Source organism: Glycine soja, chromosome 9 (assembly GCF_004193775.1).
Source record: "Glycine soja cultivar W05 chromosome 9, ASM419377v2, whole genome shotgun sequence".
Lineage (NCBI taxonomy): Eukaryota > Viridiplantae > Streptophyta > Magnoliopsida > Fabales > Fabaceae > Glycine > Glycine soja.
In genome coordinates, this window is record NC_041010.1 from 38,961,436 (window position 1) to 38,979,772 (window position 18,337).

At 31.0% G+C, this 18,337-nt stretch overlaps 1 protein-coding gene across 1 annotated transcript; it reads left to right on the forward strand.

Moving 5' to 3' along the window:
* Positions 1–12,229: 12,229 nt before the first annotated feature.
* Positions 12,230–15,118, forward strand: LOC114368801. Its single transcript, XM_028326058.1, has 2 exons — positions 12,230–13,662; positions 13,946–15,118. The coding sequence occupies exons 1-2, from the start codon at positions 12,530–12,532 to the stop codon at positions 14,820–14,822; spliced, it is 2,010 nt and encodes a 669-aa protein (XP_028181859.1). The 5' UTR covers positions 12,230–12,529; the 3' UTR covers positions 14,823–15,118.
* The last annotated feature ends 3,219 nt before the right edge of the window (positions 15,119–18,337 follow it).

Consider the following 18,337-nt stretch of genomic DNA (forward strand, 5'->3'; position numbering starts at 1 on the left):
CCTTTCTCGTGCCGTTTTGGGGTTAGGCAGTTGGGATTTTTCCAACCCTGTTGCTTAATTGCGAGTTGGACCGAGTTACCCTGAACAGGTTCTAACCCTAGCCCAAAAAGAGAAAACGTAAAAAAAAATCTATTAACACCTTTCCTTTTACATTTACACCCCTTGTCGAAAAAAAAAACTTCTATTTACACCCATTTTTTATATGTGCACACACCATTTTTGCTTTCGGGATCTGACAAGTAATTTATGTATCTTTAATTTGAATTGTTATCATTAATTTACATATCTAACTGCTTGTTTGACTACCTACATTGAGAGAGAAATTACTGAAAAATTTGATACATATTCTATCATTAATGAATTTTATGATATGAAAGAATATCATGCATGATTTAAATAAAAGATACAACGTATTTTATTTATTATAATTTAATATTTATTTAACATTTAACATTTGACTTTTTGACCCCTAAGTTTAACCCTAGAACCGTCCCTGCACATGCCCTCCTCAAGTAATAAACTTTACTAGCTTTTATTTATAAAAATCAAAGATACTTACAAGAAAATTTACAATAACTCATGAACTGTATCAATAGTAAACTTTTCTAACTAATACAACGTTATGATGTCATTTATTTTGTAACTTTTAAAAGCATTATTTTTTTAACCAAATAAAAAAGTTAAATTTCAAAAGAATATATTTTTTACTCGCATGCACAATGCAGTTACAAGACAAAAACACATTTTCAGTGTACTTATGTTTTGTATCTAACCTAGATACACATTGAAAATGTGCTTATTATGTTATGTATCTAACTTAGGTATACAATAAAAACACATTTTGAGTGTGTTTCCGAAGTAGGTACACAACAAAAACGCATTTTTGGTTTGTGCCTTAATTAACCAGATATAGCGGGAGTGCAGTCAAGGTTGGGGCATTGTTGTCTGGTAGAAATCTTCATGCGGTGGGAGAATTTGACACTTGGTACATTTATTAATATTGGTTACGTGGAGAGAGTGGACAAGGGTATTGGAAATGGCAATTATGAGGCCATGGGGCTCTACGTATGGACAGAGGGATTTTGGTTGAGCCTCGAGCTAAATTTTTTTCATAGGCCATAAGTGTTTTGGTTATAGCCTATTTATGAAACTTGTATCATAAATATATATTAACCAGGACTGTTATTTGGTAGGGCCCATGTTAAATCTTGTAATGCCTCTTGGTTCACCTAGTACCCATTTACATATATATAATGTTAGTTTAAAAAAAGAAACCAGATATGCAATGAAAATGTGTTTTCAGTATGTAACATTAGTTCAATACATAATGGAAACAAACACATTTTTGTTGTACCAATCAAAAAAAAAAAAAAAACCATCAAGGAGAAGCTTTGAAGCCTACCTAAAGAGCTCCGAGGGAGAAATGTGACTGGTTTGTTCGAAACAATGACAGGAAAGAGCAATAAGTGAGAAGGAGAAGGGAGGTGTGAAGATTGCGGGAGACTGCAACGACAGAAAGAAGTGAGGTTGAGAAAGGGGAAAAGTGAGAATAAATTAGTAATTTCAAAAGTTAAAAAAATGAAGGTGAAAATAACAAGATCCAAATAAAGTATATTCAACCCAAATTTTGGGCCCAAGATTTTGTAGCCCAAGTTTACCTGACATAAAAGATAAAACAAAAATCAGAATTCATTTTTAACTAACAAATAAATAAAAATTGCCACCTTTTGACTCAAACCACCACAGAAATAGAAGGCAAAGGTGGCAATTCAATAGAAGTCAGCTCTTTCATTTGTGTGATTAATTGATAATTGACTTCTGTGACACGATGTTCTGTCATAAAATATTATTCTTTATAATTTTAATTTTAAAAAATATCAAATTATTCCTTAAAATTATAAATATGGAATAATTTTAATTTATTTTTTTAACTTTAATATGTATTTAGTTTATGTAAAGGTCAATATATATATATATATATATATATATATATATATATATATATATATATATATATATATATATATATATATATATTTCTTAAAAATAATGAAAAACAAAGGTTAATTAACTTTTTAATCTCTCATTTTTTATAGGAGTTTTCACTTTTAGTGTCTTAAATATATTTTGATCAGTTTTGATTTCTCATAAATTTTTTATATCATTTTTAGTCTCTATCGTTAGATTAAACCGTTAAGTAATAATATAATATTTCTAAGCATATAATATGACACGCCATGTGAACTAGAGTTAAGGATGTGATAATTATGTCTTATTTTAAGTTTTCCTAGCAATTCCTAAATTGTAAGAAAATTGTATCGGATTTTGGTTTTTAGTTCCTTAAAAAAAAGTTTAGCCATTTTTTGTGTTTTTTTTCAATCCTAGCTCGTTAACTTAGACCACTAAACTTAATAATTAATATATTTTTATTTTTACATAAATAATATGTAAGGCTAACATTTATCGTTATCGTGTCACATTCTCGAGTCTCACACTGCATTGCACTTGCTGCACTTACAACAATTCTCTCGAGCGAGGAAAATTTTACTGTTACACGAAGCTTATGATATTATCCTTCTCCTCGTGACCCTCGTGCACAACAAATTGCACACTAGAAGGCTATATGATCGATTATATGAGGGCATAATCAACTATATGACCCCAACAAATTAGGAATATGGAAATTGTCGTATAATCGATTATAGATGTGAAAAAATTTCGAGTCCTAGTGAAGGTCATATAATTGATTATGGCCTATACATAATTGATTTTCTGGTCACTTTAAAAATTCGAAGCTATCTATCAATGACATATAATCAATTATATGGCATGTCCACTGTCGGTTATATGGTCTATTGTTTAGTATCCATGTTTACGAAGTAAAAATCACGTTAAGAAAATAAAACAAAATAACGCACGAATGTTTTAGGTGTACTACTAACGTAATTTTATTTTAAATATAATTTCTTTTTTTACCTATCAAACTACTTTAATTCAAATATTTTATCTTTGTTTTTACTCTATTTTTCTTTTACCAAACAACTTATATTTTCGTCTATTTTTCTTCTTCTTTAATTTTTTTTTGCTCATCTAACTACTTCTTCCTCTGTTTCTTCTCCTCGTACCAAAAACACAGGGATAATGATGAGTCCTTCAGGATGTAATACATACCATTTCTCAACTCTTTCAAGTTCTCATCACTATAATGTACACAGAACACAGAATTTAACGATGGTACACATACACTCATAAATGTCCACCATGACTTTATCGATGCTCCTTCTTGTCTTCAAGCTTGATCTACCAACCAGGAACATGAAAATATTCATATATAGCTAGCTAGTAGCCCTGTCATGTTTATAAGGAAATATTAATCCCAAATTAAAAAATAAAAAAGAGATATTAGCTCAACCAAGAACATGATCTTTCTTTTATTCCATGGTACGTAGATGGTAACACATTTTTTAAACCAAAGAACTAAAAGTTAAGAACTAATCTCTTAAAATATTCACCTCTATTTTGTATACACAACCCCCCCCCCCCCAAAAAAAAAAGAAATAAAGACTGCATAATTTTACATAACATTAATTTATTTCACATAAGTGCTTCCTTAACTTCTTGCATAAGTACTGTTTCAAAGGCTCAAGTTTCATGAAGCTAACAAAAGCTGAACTTCATCATCATGGATCTTCTTGAGAAAGCAAATTTCCCCATTGTTCAAATGCGCAACATGTTCAGCCAAGCCAAGCATACGCTGTACATAAGCATTTCTCAACCTTTTCCAAAGATTTATGGATAACCTAATCTTATTTGTTGGTGGTTGATGATGAGCTTTTGGTATCTCTTCTTCAACCATTTTCACTTTTGGTCTCAACATGCAACCATTCTCAACACTACTGCAATCACTTACCTCTTTGCCTCTCTTAAGCTTATGATATGTTGATCTTTTTCTCCTGTACCTCTTCATGCTTCCACACACAGGAACAAAATCTGCTATCTCCATGTTGTAACACTCGTGTGATGTGTGGTGTACGCACGAGAAAGAGAGAATTAAAGGCCAAGAGCCTCGTATAGAAAACAAAAGTGATCGATGCTAAATCTGCATGATAATATACCAACAAGACCAAAGGTAGATGTGAGAAAACTATATATAGTCATTTTTTCAATGAAAAATGTTAAACGAATAACACCCAAAATTTGGTGTATAGATAAAAAAAAAAATTGTCAAAAAATTATACGTTACTATCTTATCCCACTCTTTAACAAAATGTTCATGTCTCTATTACTTTTCTATTTAACAGTCTTGTCCTCGAGTAGAGGAGTGATTTAACTAAATATCAGTTTTAACAAAAAAAAAATATTTTTACTAATTCTATATATATATATATATATATATATATATATAAAACATTTAACGTGATCAACTGTACCACATTAGACCAGACCTAAACTGAGAGCCCTGTGAATCTGTGATGACAATAAAGACCACATTACTGCTGTCTGGTTCAATCCATGTGTAAGAACCTTCTTTCAAAGGAAAAAGATGTGATTCGCTTTCATTAATTGTCATGCAAGTGATGCAACCTATGCCAAAGGACTCTGCTTCTAGCTGATTCAATTGAAATTTAAAGCCAACTAACATGAGGAGGTGGTGGTTGGATTCAGAAAAATTTACTACACTTAAATATAATTATAATTTTCATCAATTTGTTATGATTAATGTTTCATTTTAGTTTTTAATATTTTTTACACAGCATTAGTCTCTTTTAATTTTTTAAATACTGTAATACTTTTCTATTTAAGTATTTCAAAAACTTAATTGTTACAAAATATTTAGAGAGTTTACAATAAATTTTTGGTAATGAAATGATTTGAAGGTTTAAAAATAAAAATTTAATATATAAGTTTTCAAGATTTTTTTCTCATCTTATTTCGTTATCTTTCATTTATTTATTTGGATTGGCATATATCTTTAAGGTTCCATACTTATATTGCTTATGCAAAAATAAGACTCTTAATTTGTAAAGTTGGTGCTAAATCATATATGATCAATATTTATTTGTAGGAAAAGAAATATATGTGTAGTTCAATGGCTATATATAAACCAGTGCACGACTTAAAACTTTTAGAGTGCATTTTAATTCGCTAAAATAAAGGATTGTTTTGTAAAAAGGAAAAAAATGCTTAATTTATGTTTGATGTTAATAATTGTCTTGGGATAGAACAAATCAAAAGAATTAGTATTAAATGAAAGTCTAAATTTGTCATTCAAAAAATTTTGAAACAATATTTTGTCCAACATATAACGCTGCATCACAGAACTAATAATAGCTGTCAATTTTGGGCAAATATCATCATCACAAATGGAGAACAACAAGCCTCCACCTATAAATTTATTGTATATATATTGTGCATGGATTACTACATTACAGACAAAAAAAAAGTTATATTATAACTTAATTTCTTGCTCAAAGTTCTGCATATATTATCTCTCAATATGCATCAAACATATATACCCTTACAATTTTTTCTTGAAAAAAATGTTTGTGCACTCAGTGTGTATTCATTTCTAGTAACCTGTTGACACTGTTGATTGTTGAGAATTGAATGACATAATTATTAATCCCAGAAACCAACTTCCATTACGTTAGCTTTGGTATTTATTGAGTTTATTAATTTGACGGTGGTTGTCAGTAATATTGTTATTTATTGTCTATATATATTAATGGAGTTTAATTTGCTTTCATGAGCATTAATTCAAGGGAAAAAGTACTATTATTATATATAAAGAAACGTGTTTTTTTTTTTAGCATAATAGGCTTGAACTTAAAATATTTAGAAAATAAAGGCTTGAACTTAAAATTTTATACAAACTTCTCATTACTAGTTTGGACTAGTCTTTTAAAAGAAAAGTGTTTATTTCAACAAAATGCAACGAATATTTAGTATTTACTTTTTAAGGTATTAATTTGACATTTCTTATATAATACTTAGAGCATTTCTTTAAGGTATTAAACAATAAAAAAATTTCAACTAACTTTACCTTATTTATTATTATTATATATTTCTAAAAAATATCATTAAATCATTTAATCGAAGTATTAGTTTCAATAATTATTTTTTATCCTTGATATCAAATTTTAATAAAAAAAATAAATTAAAAAATATTTTTTTTAATTAAAATTAATGTAATTAAATATGATTAACTAACTTAATTAGTGTGATATTTTCTTCTTCTTATATTTGAGACTAAGAGGAAAGTATTGGGCTAGTGGTTGTCCAACTTTGTTAAATTTTGCATTCTAGGAGTAATTATTCAATGAGATATTTCCTCCGTCCTTAATTATACAATCCTTTTAACTAATTTGTGTCCCTTAAAAAAAGTAATTATTACATTAAATTTATCAATTATTTATGTTATGATTATAAAATTATTCACTTATTTATTTTTTATTAATATTTAAAGAGAATAATTAAGTAAATATAAGTAGAAAAAAATAGTTAATATATCTAAAAATTAGAAAAAGGAAATCATTTTTTTAAAATAAAAATTTTATAATTAGAGACGAAAGAAATATAATTGTTCTCCCTTTGACATTGGGAGCTACGAGTGCATAACATCTGTAGTAGATTATAACAGTATTTGGAGTAGTAAAACCTTTATTGATCAATCTTAGCCTTAAACCATACACTTAACCACACTAGATTCATTCTCTATAATATTCATAAATGTACCATTTCATTTATTTTATTTCTTTTTCTCATTTCCTATTTAGAGCTAAAAGAAGATTTCAAAGCAAGCCAAAGCACACCAGCATTGGTTGCACCGGCCTGTGGGAATTCTAAAGCATGCCGCAAAGTCTATATATATACACCAATAGTTTATGAAATGTTTCAAAAGGAACTTTGGTTGACTTGGAATTTGAATATCCAACATGTTGGAGATATAGGAACAACATCCCAATATTATGTGAATACATACGGCAAATCCTATGAGCATTCTTTGACTTTTGATGCATGTAGTGGTGAGCTCAAATGTAGTTGTAAAAAATTTGATTTTGTTGGCATTTTGTGTTGTCATGCATTGAAGGTTCTTGATGCTCGAAACATTAGAAGAATTCCGTCTGAATATGTGATGAAGAGGTGGTGTACAGATTCTAAAGTTTGAGTTATGAAAGATTTTGTTCAAGTTTCTACAAGTCCTTGTAATAATAGTAATAAAGATAATGCTGGAAGTCGTTATAAAGACATGTGTCGAGTGCTTTTTAGGATTGCAACAAGAACAGCAGAATATGAGAAAACCATTTTGATAGTTAAGAAATTTGAGGATAAGATTATGCAAGAGGTGGAAGCATGTTTGAAGAACATAGTACTTGAAGAGCGTAAATCTGAAACTGACTGTGAAACATTGAGCCACAAAATCTAGGTGAGACCAAAATTCAGAATTTGAGAGTGACAATGATGAAATACTGAGTCCTAGAAGTTTGTCTTTGAAAAAAGCAAAGGGAATCAAGATAAAAGAAAATAGAGAGCGAGGTAGACGTCGAATAAGAAGTTGTTAGGTAAAAGAAAAGAAAAAAGAAGCACACTAAATTGGAGCCAAAGTCATTTTCATTTGACTCTTCCACTTCATGCCCACAACCTGTTGTGACTATTGTCCTCTTCCATTTCAAGAACTTACAAAGGTACATTGATATTTTTCTTTGAATTTCCAAATAAAATCTTGTGTTATAAATATTTCCAAAATAGTATTTTCACTTGTAGGGTTCACGTGACTTGGGTAGAAATTTAACAAATTATGGTGTGCATTACCACTCAATTAAAACTCAAGACCATTTTACTCAATTATTGACAGTGTGTATATTTAAAAAAAATTGTTTCTATATAATTATGAGTTTGTTTTTCTAGTATATATTGACTGTTATTTATTTATTTCCTTGCAGCAAGATTCGAGTACCTTTTGTTCTCAGTATTTTGTTTCTTAGGATTTTGAAAATGTTTAGGTAAACTCTGTGTTTTCATTAAGTTAATGAAACTAATAGGATATTATGTTTTTCATAACTAACACGTTTATATAAAATGTGCAGGACACGATTGGCGATGCATGTAAGCCTTTTGATACCAATTATGAAAGCTCTTGGACGATGTGCTGACATCGATTTTGATAGTTGGTTCAAGGATTTTTCTGATATATATATTTTTAAAGTTGTTATGATATGAAGTTACAATTATTTTGTGGTGGTTACAATTGTTTTGGATTTCAGAAGATACATTGTTTACTTAATGATATTTAGTTCTTTTGGTGAAATATTGATATCTAGTTAAGGCTTACAAATCTCAATTGGCATACTGTGTTTAAATTGAAAATGATTGTGGGGTATGAGCGGTGGTGATTTTTTTATTGAAAATGGTTGCGTGTAAATTGATATACTTGTATGATGCCGGTTGCAAAAGAATGAGTGACGGCATAGGTGAAGTGGTGTGGGTGAATGCAGAATTTGAATAATTTTTTTTTTAATAGAGAATGAATGTGACGTAATTAGGTCTATGATTTAAGAATAAGATTGACCAATAAAAATTTTACTGCTCCAAATATTGCTCTAATAACCTAGAGTAGAAGATTTGCTCCCGGGAACTTCATTATGTTTAACTCATTTTGTGGTAAACTTATTTCTTGTTTAGTTGACTTTAATTTTTTTAAAAAGAAATAGTTACTTATTTTCATTAATTCTTTAAATTTTTTGAAAAAAAAAGGGCAATTAGCTTGAAAAAAGTGGTTAGGAAACATGTTCTTCGTCTAGCTACATCCAACATTCTTTTTATCCTCTAGTCAATTGATCTATAATTCTCCTTTTTATCTATTTTGCAAGTCAAAATTCGTGAGTTGGATCCTTTTGTATTTCGATCTGGTGAACTCAGGATTTTATAAATGTCCATTTCCTTTATAATAAGTGTAATGGTTTCATTCGTTTTTTTTTTTTTTTGAAAAACAACAACTTATGAATAGAATTCAAATTAAAAAAGTAAAGAAAAAGACTTCAGTCTGAGAGAGAGAAAGGTTCTCCATATTTTAGCCTCTTATAATAGACAAAAAAAAAACCAATCATTTTTAAGGGTTATTAAGGAATATTTTAAAGGTATTGATGGAACAATAACAATATAAATTTTATTTAAATTATAGTAAGATATATTAATAACATTAAATATTATAAAAAATTTCAATTTCGATCATTATTAGGTTTTTAATACAATTATAATTACCAGACCGTCAGGCAAGGCTGATAGGTCCAAAATAATTGCCCCGGCCATATAATGGACATCAATTCTATTCTCACCGATTTTTTAGCACCCTATTTTATTCTGAAAATCAATTTTTGAAATGTAAAAATATATTTTGAAAACTGCCTTTAAAATGTAAAGAAAAGTGTAAGGGAATATGAAGAGCAGAAACGTGGTTCAAATAGAATTCCCCCTACTTAATGATTCCTGGAACTGGGCTGATTTGAATTGTGAACTAAACTAAACAGATGCACCTAATGTGAAATTAAAATTGTCTGTTATTTTTATATTGTCTATTATTTTTATCTTTCTAAAATCATGTAAAATTAAAATTATCCTTGAATCAATACTAGTGTAAAATGTTGAAAAGTCATTCATATGAGGTACCAAACATTATCCTCAACTGGATAACAATTTTAAGTCTTTAAACTTTAAAATGAGATAAATGTGATGCTTGCGTATCATTTTGAAATATTATGTTCAGAGTGTGTTTTTTTATATTATTCTTTAAGTTGACCGAGACTGTTTGTTTTCATTCAAGAGACTAAGGCCATACGTTTTTATTAATGTTTTCCAGATAAGATATCCATGTATTATATTATTATTTTAAGATTTTACATATGTTTGGCATGGTTTGGGCACATCTTGTGTTCAAATTCATGTGTTATTAATAAAATTTCTTCTTTGCCTTTCATTTTTTTTAAATCATTAAATTAATGGTTACTATTTATTTATTTTCTTAAATTTTAACTCTTTAGAATTAATATTACAATATTTAATTTCAGGTTATTTTTTATAATAAAAAATATTTCAATTTATTTTTCCACAAATATCAGTTTTTTTATTTTCTTAAATTATTATTTTTCAATTATTTTACATCAAAAATGGATTTTTCTCTTCCAAAAATTAATTACCCCGCTTCTTTATATCAAGCCAGAATATATATATTTTGTTGTTGGATAAGTCAGAATATATTGTCTTTGAAGCAGCTTAATCTCTTGAAACAGTATTGCAAAATTAATTTGGTATATATATATATATATATATATATATATATATATATATATATATATATATATATATATATATAGAGAGAGAGAGAGAGAGAGAGAGAGAGAGAGAGAGAGAGAGAGAGAGAGTCCATAGCTCCAGAAGAGACAAAGGACAATAATGGCTTATGAAAATATTCATACAAATTTCAAGCAGTAATCCCTATTGAAAACTAGTCAAGTCTTGCAAATGGATGGTATAGAATGCAAGCTTTGGCTCCTTGCATGTTTTAATAAATTTTCATTTTGTTTTGTAATCAAGTTAGGAAAAGTAGAATATATAGTAGATGTCAACTGGATATGTATCAAATCAGATATAATATTATACTAGCAGGTTCCAATCTGAGGATGCAGAAACAAACTTTCAAATTCCTAATCATGGGACTCTTGAGAGCATCATTTCAGCCACAAAGTGAAGGGAATGATTTACTCTTTACTTGCCCATTCATTAGGAGCACTGTTACAAATGACATAAATTTGACGAAAACTTTAAACATTTAACAACATGAAAAAAAAATATTACCAAAATCAAGCACTCTAACCAATGAATGTGATGTGAGAACCAAGAAATGAATGTGACTTTTACCCCACAATAAGAGAACCATCTCTAGTTATGTTAACACAATTCAATAAATAAAAAAATGAGCCACCAAAGCTATCAAATAGCCTTGTTTTGTGTTTTGAACATGTTACTTTCCTATAGTTGCTCCCTTGGGTTGTGGTTTTCTCAAGCAGCCCCCTCGTGCGTGAGGGGATGCCAACTCAAAAGGACAAGTCAAGAAAATGCATAAGCATTGTAGATTGCGTTTATGACCAGCCAATTCAAGCTGTGAATTTGCAAGGTGTGCACAAGTACCAATAGATTCAATGTGTGCATGTGCTTGTTCAATTCCCTCACAACCAAGGGAATATACATAGAAGCAAATAAAGGGTATAACCAGATAAATCTTGTCATGAAAGGAAAAAAAATGCAATTATCACTGTTTTTATTACTATAATTATGACTTTTTTTAATTATTTTTGGTACATGTTGAATTGAGTTGTTCTTTTTAATTTTTGGTTGACATATTGGGGTGTTGGTTTAATTATAAAGTTCACGGGAAAAGAAAGAGATGTTCTAAAATTTAAAAGGATGGGACCAGAAATTAGGAGCATATTCGTGTATTAAATATTAAGGAAAAGACTTGGACCAAAGACATGAATCCAAAATGCAATTGGATAACCACAAAGTGCCTAATCAACTAGCAACGGCTTGATCTAACTTGTAATCTATTTTTGAAAATGCAACTCCATTAAAATCTGGAAAAGAAAACTTTATTGTCTTCAGTGATTTTATTTTATTTGAGCTCAAGTAGTCAAACAAAAAAAATGTAATTGGATATAAAGTTCACACAAATTATGTTTCAATCACACTCAGCTGCACATATCATTATTGCAAGAAATATTAAACATGTGATTATGTGAATACTTTATTTTGAAAATTTATACTAGAGTTGACTTCAGATTTAAATTGTAAAGGTTCTAACAAAGAAGGCTATTGCAAGGGGCTGAGATGTGAAACAAAAAGTGTTCTTTATAGAAGGTGATATACTTGTACAAATATTGTATGAAACTATGAATTATTCTGAGACAAACTTAATCGCTTTAATAATCCTCCACAAGCTTTCATTCGGGGTATTACTCTTTTTATTATTTATTTTGTGTACTACTCATTACATCAACCAACTCTTACTCATCTAATAAAATAAAATAAAGATATAAGAGGAATACCATACCAACTGAAATTTCAGCATTTGAAAATGAAAATGAAAATGAACCACCACACCCCTGAATGTAAGCCAAAAGTTGAATTGAAGCCATCTTGTGTCAATTTAATTCTTTCAATCTTTGGCTGATTTTGATTTGTTTTTTTTTTCTTTTGATCTTTGAAACTACCGATGGAATGAATACATTGGCAAAAGCTGGAAGGTACAAAATTACAGCTCCAAACAAGTTGTAACAGACAAGGGCCCTAATTGCCAATGAGGTATCCTATATTGTTTGCTTTTTACTCATAAAGTTACATTCCAAAGAAAAAGAAGGAATAAATCCCACTTCCACCAACCTATAAGAATATCACTCCCACTAACTCTGTTTCTCCTCTGTTACCACTCTGCCCCAAAACAGAGCAAAACAGAGGATCCACTCCACCACTACTCCTAATGGATCCTCCACCCCTCTCTGCCACCACTCAAAAAAACCATCCTGACTCAGTAGAGTCTTTCTCTCCACGTTCCCGAAACTCGGAAACGTGGAATGATGAGACTCTACCGGCCGTTCCTGGCGCTAAGCTGCGCCTCATGTGCAGCTACGGTGGCCACATCATGCCACGCCCTCACGACAAGTCTCTCTGCTATGTCGGCGGTGACACGAGGATCGTCGTTGTGGACCGCCATTCGTCGTTGAAAGACTTGTGTGCAAGGCTTTCCCGAACCATTCTCAATGGAAGACCCTTCACACTCAAGTACCAGCTTCCCAATGAAGACCTTGATAGCCTAATCACTGTTACCACTGACGAAGACCTTGACAACATGGTGGAAGAGTATGATCGTATAATGGCAAAAGGTTCGGCTTCTTCGCGGCTCAGGTTGTTCTTGTTCTTCACCAAACCTGAGGCCACAGTTTCAATGGGGTCACTCCTTGATGATTCCAAGTCAGAGACATGGTTTGTTGATGCACTTAACAACTCTGGCATGATATCAAGAGTGGTGTCAGATTCTGCTGCAGGGGATTCCTTTGTTAACCTTGATGGTGTTGGTGTTGGTGTTGGTGTTGGTGTTAGTGCTAGTGGTTCAAGCAACAACTTGGAGGCTTTGCCTGATGCTAACAACTGCAAGGTTAAGAATTTGCCTGAAGTGGTGCAAGTGCAATCAACACCTGGTTCACCTATGATGGAGAACAACAGTTCTTCTTCTCCTTCTTTCTCTCCTTCTCTAGCTAATCTACCTCCGATTCGGGTTCGTGTTGATGACAATGGTAGTAGGCTTCATCAAGAGAACAAGGTCGGGATGGTGGTGGAGGAGCAGTTTGCTCAGATGACAATTGCAAGTGGGGTGAAGCCAGATGATGGATTGGTGAATGTTGTTTCTTCTACAGTGCCTGTGCCTGTAATTCCTGCAGCTGTGACCATGGCATCAGTTGGGGTGATTACTACTAGTGATAATGTGATGAATAGAGTTGTTTATGAGGATGAGAGGTCAGATCCTGGGTTTCGGAAGCCCCCTTTGCCAATGCAGCTTGTGCAGCCTAGGACTAGTGGTGGCGTGGGTTTGCCTTCTCCTGATTCAGTAGCAAGGTGTGTAATTTCTATCATATTTTTTTTATCCGTAGGAATCAAAAACAGTGTGAGGAAATTTATAATAACTCACTCACCCTACTCATCCAATTGAGCTAATCCCCCTTGATTAATTTCTGTCATATTAGTAAATTAACCTTTTTTGTTTTTTTTTCCTTTGCTATTGTCAATAATCAATATAGTGGTTTTTAAGGAAAAAACACAAATTTGAAAATTTTGAATTTTTGTGATGAATTGATGATAATGTGTTTTGAAAGTATTGTTTTTTGGTGAATATTTTCAGTGATAGTAGTATTGCATCTGCAAATTCTTTCTCCAAGACTGTTTACTACCAAGATCAAGTCCAAGCCACACTACTAGACAACAAAGTTGTTGCTGCTATGCCAAATGCAAAGAGTGAAATATCTGATCAGATGATTCAGGTCCAAGGACAACTTCAAGATTCTGGCTACACATTACCCCCACAATTGGATCAAACCAAGCAACAATTCCAGCAGCAGCAGCCATTGATCCATGCCAACAATCACTACATCCACCACCCTGCAGCCACAGGTCCAGTGCCAGTTTCATCATACTACCCAGTTTATGCCCCACCACCACAACTACAACAACTTCACCCTCATATAAGTCAACAACAGTACCCAGTTTATGTGATGCCTGTTGGACCTACACAAGTAACACAACCCTACAACATGGCATTGCAGCACAATATTTCTGACCCTAATGTGGTAGCTTCAAGCAGGCCATTAATGCCACAAAGTGTTGTTACCTCAGCAGCATACAAAGATGGTACTCCACCTATTTACTCCACCAAGTCACTTAGCCCAACTATGGCTCCATCAAATCCTGGATATGCTCCAATACCTACCAACCAATTTCAGCCACAGTATGTGGGTTTGTCTCAGTTCCACCATCAACCACAGTCCATTGCTGTGGCTCCCTCTAGTACTACTACTACTACTACTAATTATGGCTATGAATATGGTGGCCATTTGCAAGATCAAGCTTACTACACTCAACAACAAACCACTAATGCTACATTGCTTCCTCAGTACCAATCCATGACCCCAGCTGCAGCTGCTGCAGCACTATCAGATGCTTCAAAACAGTTTCCTGCAGACAACATTCAGCAGCCAAATAGAGCATCACAACCAGTATGAACCAAAAGTGGAAGAAAAATGAATGAATGAATGAATGAGTTTGGTGGAGGCATGTAGGGGAGGGGTGGGGTGGGGTGAGAGGGGTAATTGGACTTTACTTTCATTTTTTAACCATGAACATATGGACCCTACTTTCTACAGAAAAAAAAAAAAAATAAGGACTAAAATCATAGGTTATTTCTTTTTGTTATCTATGTGGAAATGAATGACATGTAAGATGATATTTTGCAAACAGCTAATTTCTGGTCATCACAATTTACTCAGTTGAATAAAGCAAGTTGCTGCCATTAGCTTTATTGAGGGACCTTTTTTTTTTTTTTTATTGCTTTTCTATCCAAATGTTATTATATTGTTTTAGACTTGGAATCACTTGACAGTCACGTTTATTTTTGTTTTCTTCTGATTAACAAAACCAACATCAGATTTCGTGAAGTAATTCAGCCATTTGATTATCTCTACATTTTGTCTTGTTTTGAAGTTAACCTTAACTATGCTAAAAAATAATCAGATCAGATGTGACATGCTCAAATAGTGCATGAAAGTGATTCGAGTAATTTAGTAAAGATAGGTCAATAAATCGAATTTGACTAAGCCAAAGAAAATGGCTCGGTGGAATTGTGGATATCCTGACATGCGGTTTATAAGAAAAGGGTTGTCATTGAAATCTTTATTAGCTTAACAGCACTTGTTCTTTAACAGATGGTTAGTGAAAGATTGGTTAGTTATGAAATCTGTGTCGTGAGCCTTAAAACTTTTTAAAGTCGTAATCATTGGAATGACTTCCACCATGCTTGGAAACCCATTGAAGAAAGAAATCACCATTGAAACGTATAAGTTATAACTGTTAGCTTTTCAATAAATGTGAAAAACCAGATGTGAATTAATAAGCCAAATACGCTATTTGTCTCTTACACAAAAATTGTTACAGAATAGACATGATGCAAGTATCACTCTTTTCTGACATTTATTATGGGCATATATAAATACAAGTGAGGGAGAATCTATGAACATGCATGCAACGTGCCCAAGATCTAGCTGTAATTCAAGATCTACAGACTAGAACGCGCAGTTTTCACTTACATCTATGATACCTGAATTAGGACGTGCCTTTGTGTCTCTTAATAATATATTTTATTGCAATCATAGACTTAAATGGAGATACGAGATTAATTGTAGCATATTCCCCCATTTGTTCTTGAAAGTCGAAACATATATAGTGATATGGCATATTTATTAATGTTATGCTGTGACTTTTGGTATATGAAAAAAAAAATAGAGGGGATGAGGGGGTATGTAACTCACATTTCATGACATGAAAACTCATTTTTTTTACCTTGTTAAACCAAACACTCTGCATGATGCTAGAGGTTCATTCAATTAATTATCGTAGTTCTTTTAGCCTGCTTTTCATGACGTGAGATTAGGCTTTTCTGGATATGACATGCCTCTCTTTGCTTTGCTATTAAGTCATTTGTCCTCCCACATAAAGTTTAATCAACAGACGTAAGAGATAATGCAGACATTATATAATACGTTTTCGTTAGAAAACGATGTCAAAACTAACGACAACCTAAGGAAATTTATCTAAGTTTTGTGATAATTGCTGTGAATTGTGATATAGGTACTTAGCTAGGCTTAGTTGTAAAGCATTTGTTAAATGCTGAGTTCTTAATAAAGTTTTTTAAATTGGCTTAAAAATTAGGGAATATCTACAACTGAAGATGAGTTTTAAGAAAACTCTTTTAAATATGATTCTAAAGTCAACTTTATACTTTCCTAATCATTCAAGGTAGTGTTGAATTTATATACCCTTGTGCATGGGATGATGTGAAAAACCTGCATGGAGTTAATGGAAGGATTTTCACATTTTAGCATAGTTAGTAAAATTTTATGAGTTTAATGGTTATATATTGCTAAAGAGATGGGTCGAAGCGTAAGCAAGTAGAGGTCTTATATCCCCCTTCCTTAGGATCACTTTTATATATAAGAAAAAAAATAGAAAAATTAAAATAAAAAAACATTAATAAAGAAAATATATAAGAAAAATAGTTTTTTAGTTGATATTTGTTTAATTTTTTTCTAGTAGTACATTATATCTCTAATTTTATCCACAAAATTATTAACAAAATATTTTTTAAACTTATTATTCATTAAATAATTATTTATTAAAAGTTAAATATTTAAATAATTATGTAAAAAAAGTTACTCCCCTCCTCTTTTGATAGGGTCCTTGATTCATTATCAATTATTAGTATGATTTTTAAGATAATTATTATAAAATAAAAAATTTAAAATATATCATAATTTATGATTAAATAATAGCATATCACTTTATATTATCAAGGCATCAACAATTTATACAAATTTGATTATCATGTGTTGATGCATATTAAATAACATAATTGCTTAGAAAAGAAAAAAGTACCATAGTAATACCCAAAAGTTGTTCTTAGAATTATTGGCTTTCTAAAAGTCACCTTGAATCATACAATAATTTTATTATAATTTAGGGTTAAATAAGTTTTGGTCTTCAATCATTTTGTATTTTTATTTTAGTTTCTCTTAAAAAAAATTTGCCTAGTCCTTACTAAATTTCAATGAGTAATATTAGTTCCTCTAATTTTTTTTTCCTATTTTTAATTTCTTATTTATTTTTATGGCTCAAAATTAATTTTGTGAAGTTGAATCTTTACCTTTTTTTAGACCCTTTAAGGGACTAATTTTGAACAATAAAAAATAAATGAGAAATTAGAAATGAAACAAACTTTTTAAGAGGGATTAAAAATCAAAATCTGAAATAATTGAAGAAACAAAAACTTATTGAATCCTATAATTTTGATACACACAACTTTAAAATTGTTATCCGTGCTTAATATAATTTCAAAATTCAAAACCAATATTTTATGGAGTATATTATATTCATACGTACAATATAATTGTTAATATTTTTCTAAACCCTTTTACAACTTTTTCTTGTTTATTCAACCTCTATTGTTAATGTTTCGATGTTAGTCGATCATCCTTTTCAGCGGTTCCAAAACATGAGTAACGAACAACACTTTCAGTTTGGATTAGAAAATCAATAATTTCTCACATTCTCTCATTCTCTCTCATACTAGGCTTTAGCCATAAAATCTCCCAATACGAGACAATTTTGAGAACCAGAAAGGCAATCACAAACACAAGCAATGAGAATATTTGAGGATAGCACTTGATAATTTTTCTTCTTTCCATATTGGTCCACTGGTTCGCGTAATTTATTCATTCATTTTTAACAAAATAACAAACCAACCACCCTTAACGTCTATTCATAAGTGGATAATTAGTTTTGGGACCCAACTAATTTTTTTTTCCCTGAAGATAAAGAACCCCACCACAGGCACCCTCTAATTTCCAACACACTCCTGTTCATTTTAATTTGTTTTCTTTTATTTTATGTTCAAATAACCTCTTAATTAAGGAAATTAACCCATTAATTTGTCCTCTTTTCTTTCCTACAAATGGATTAAGTTTTT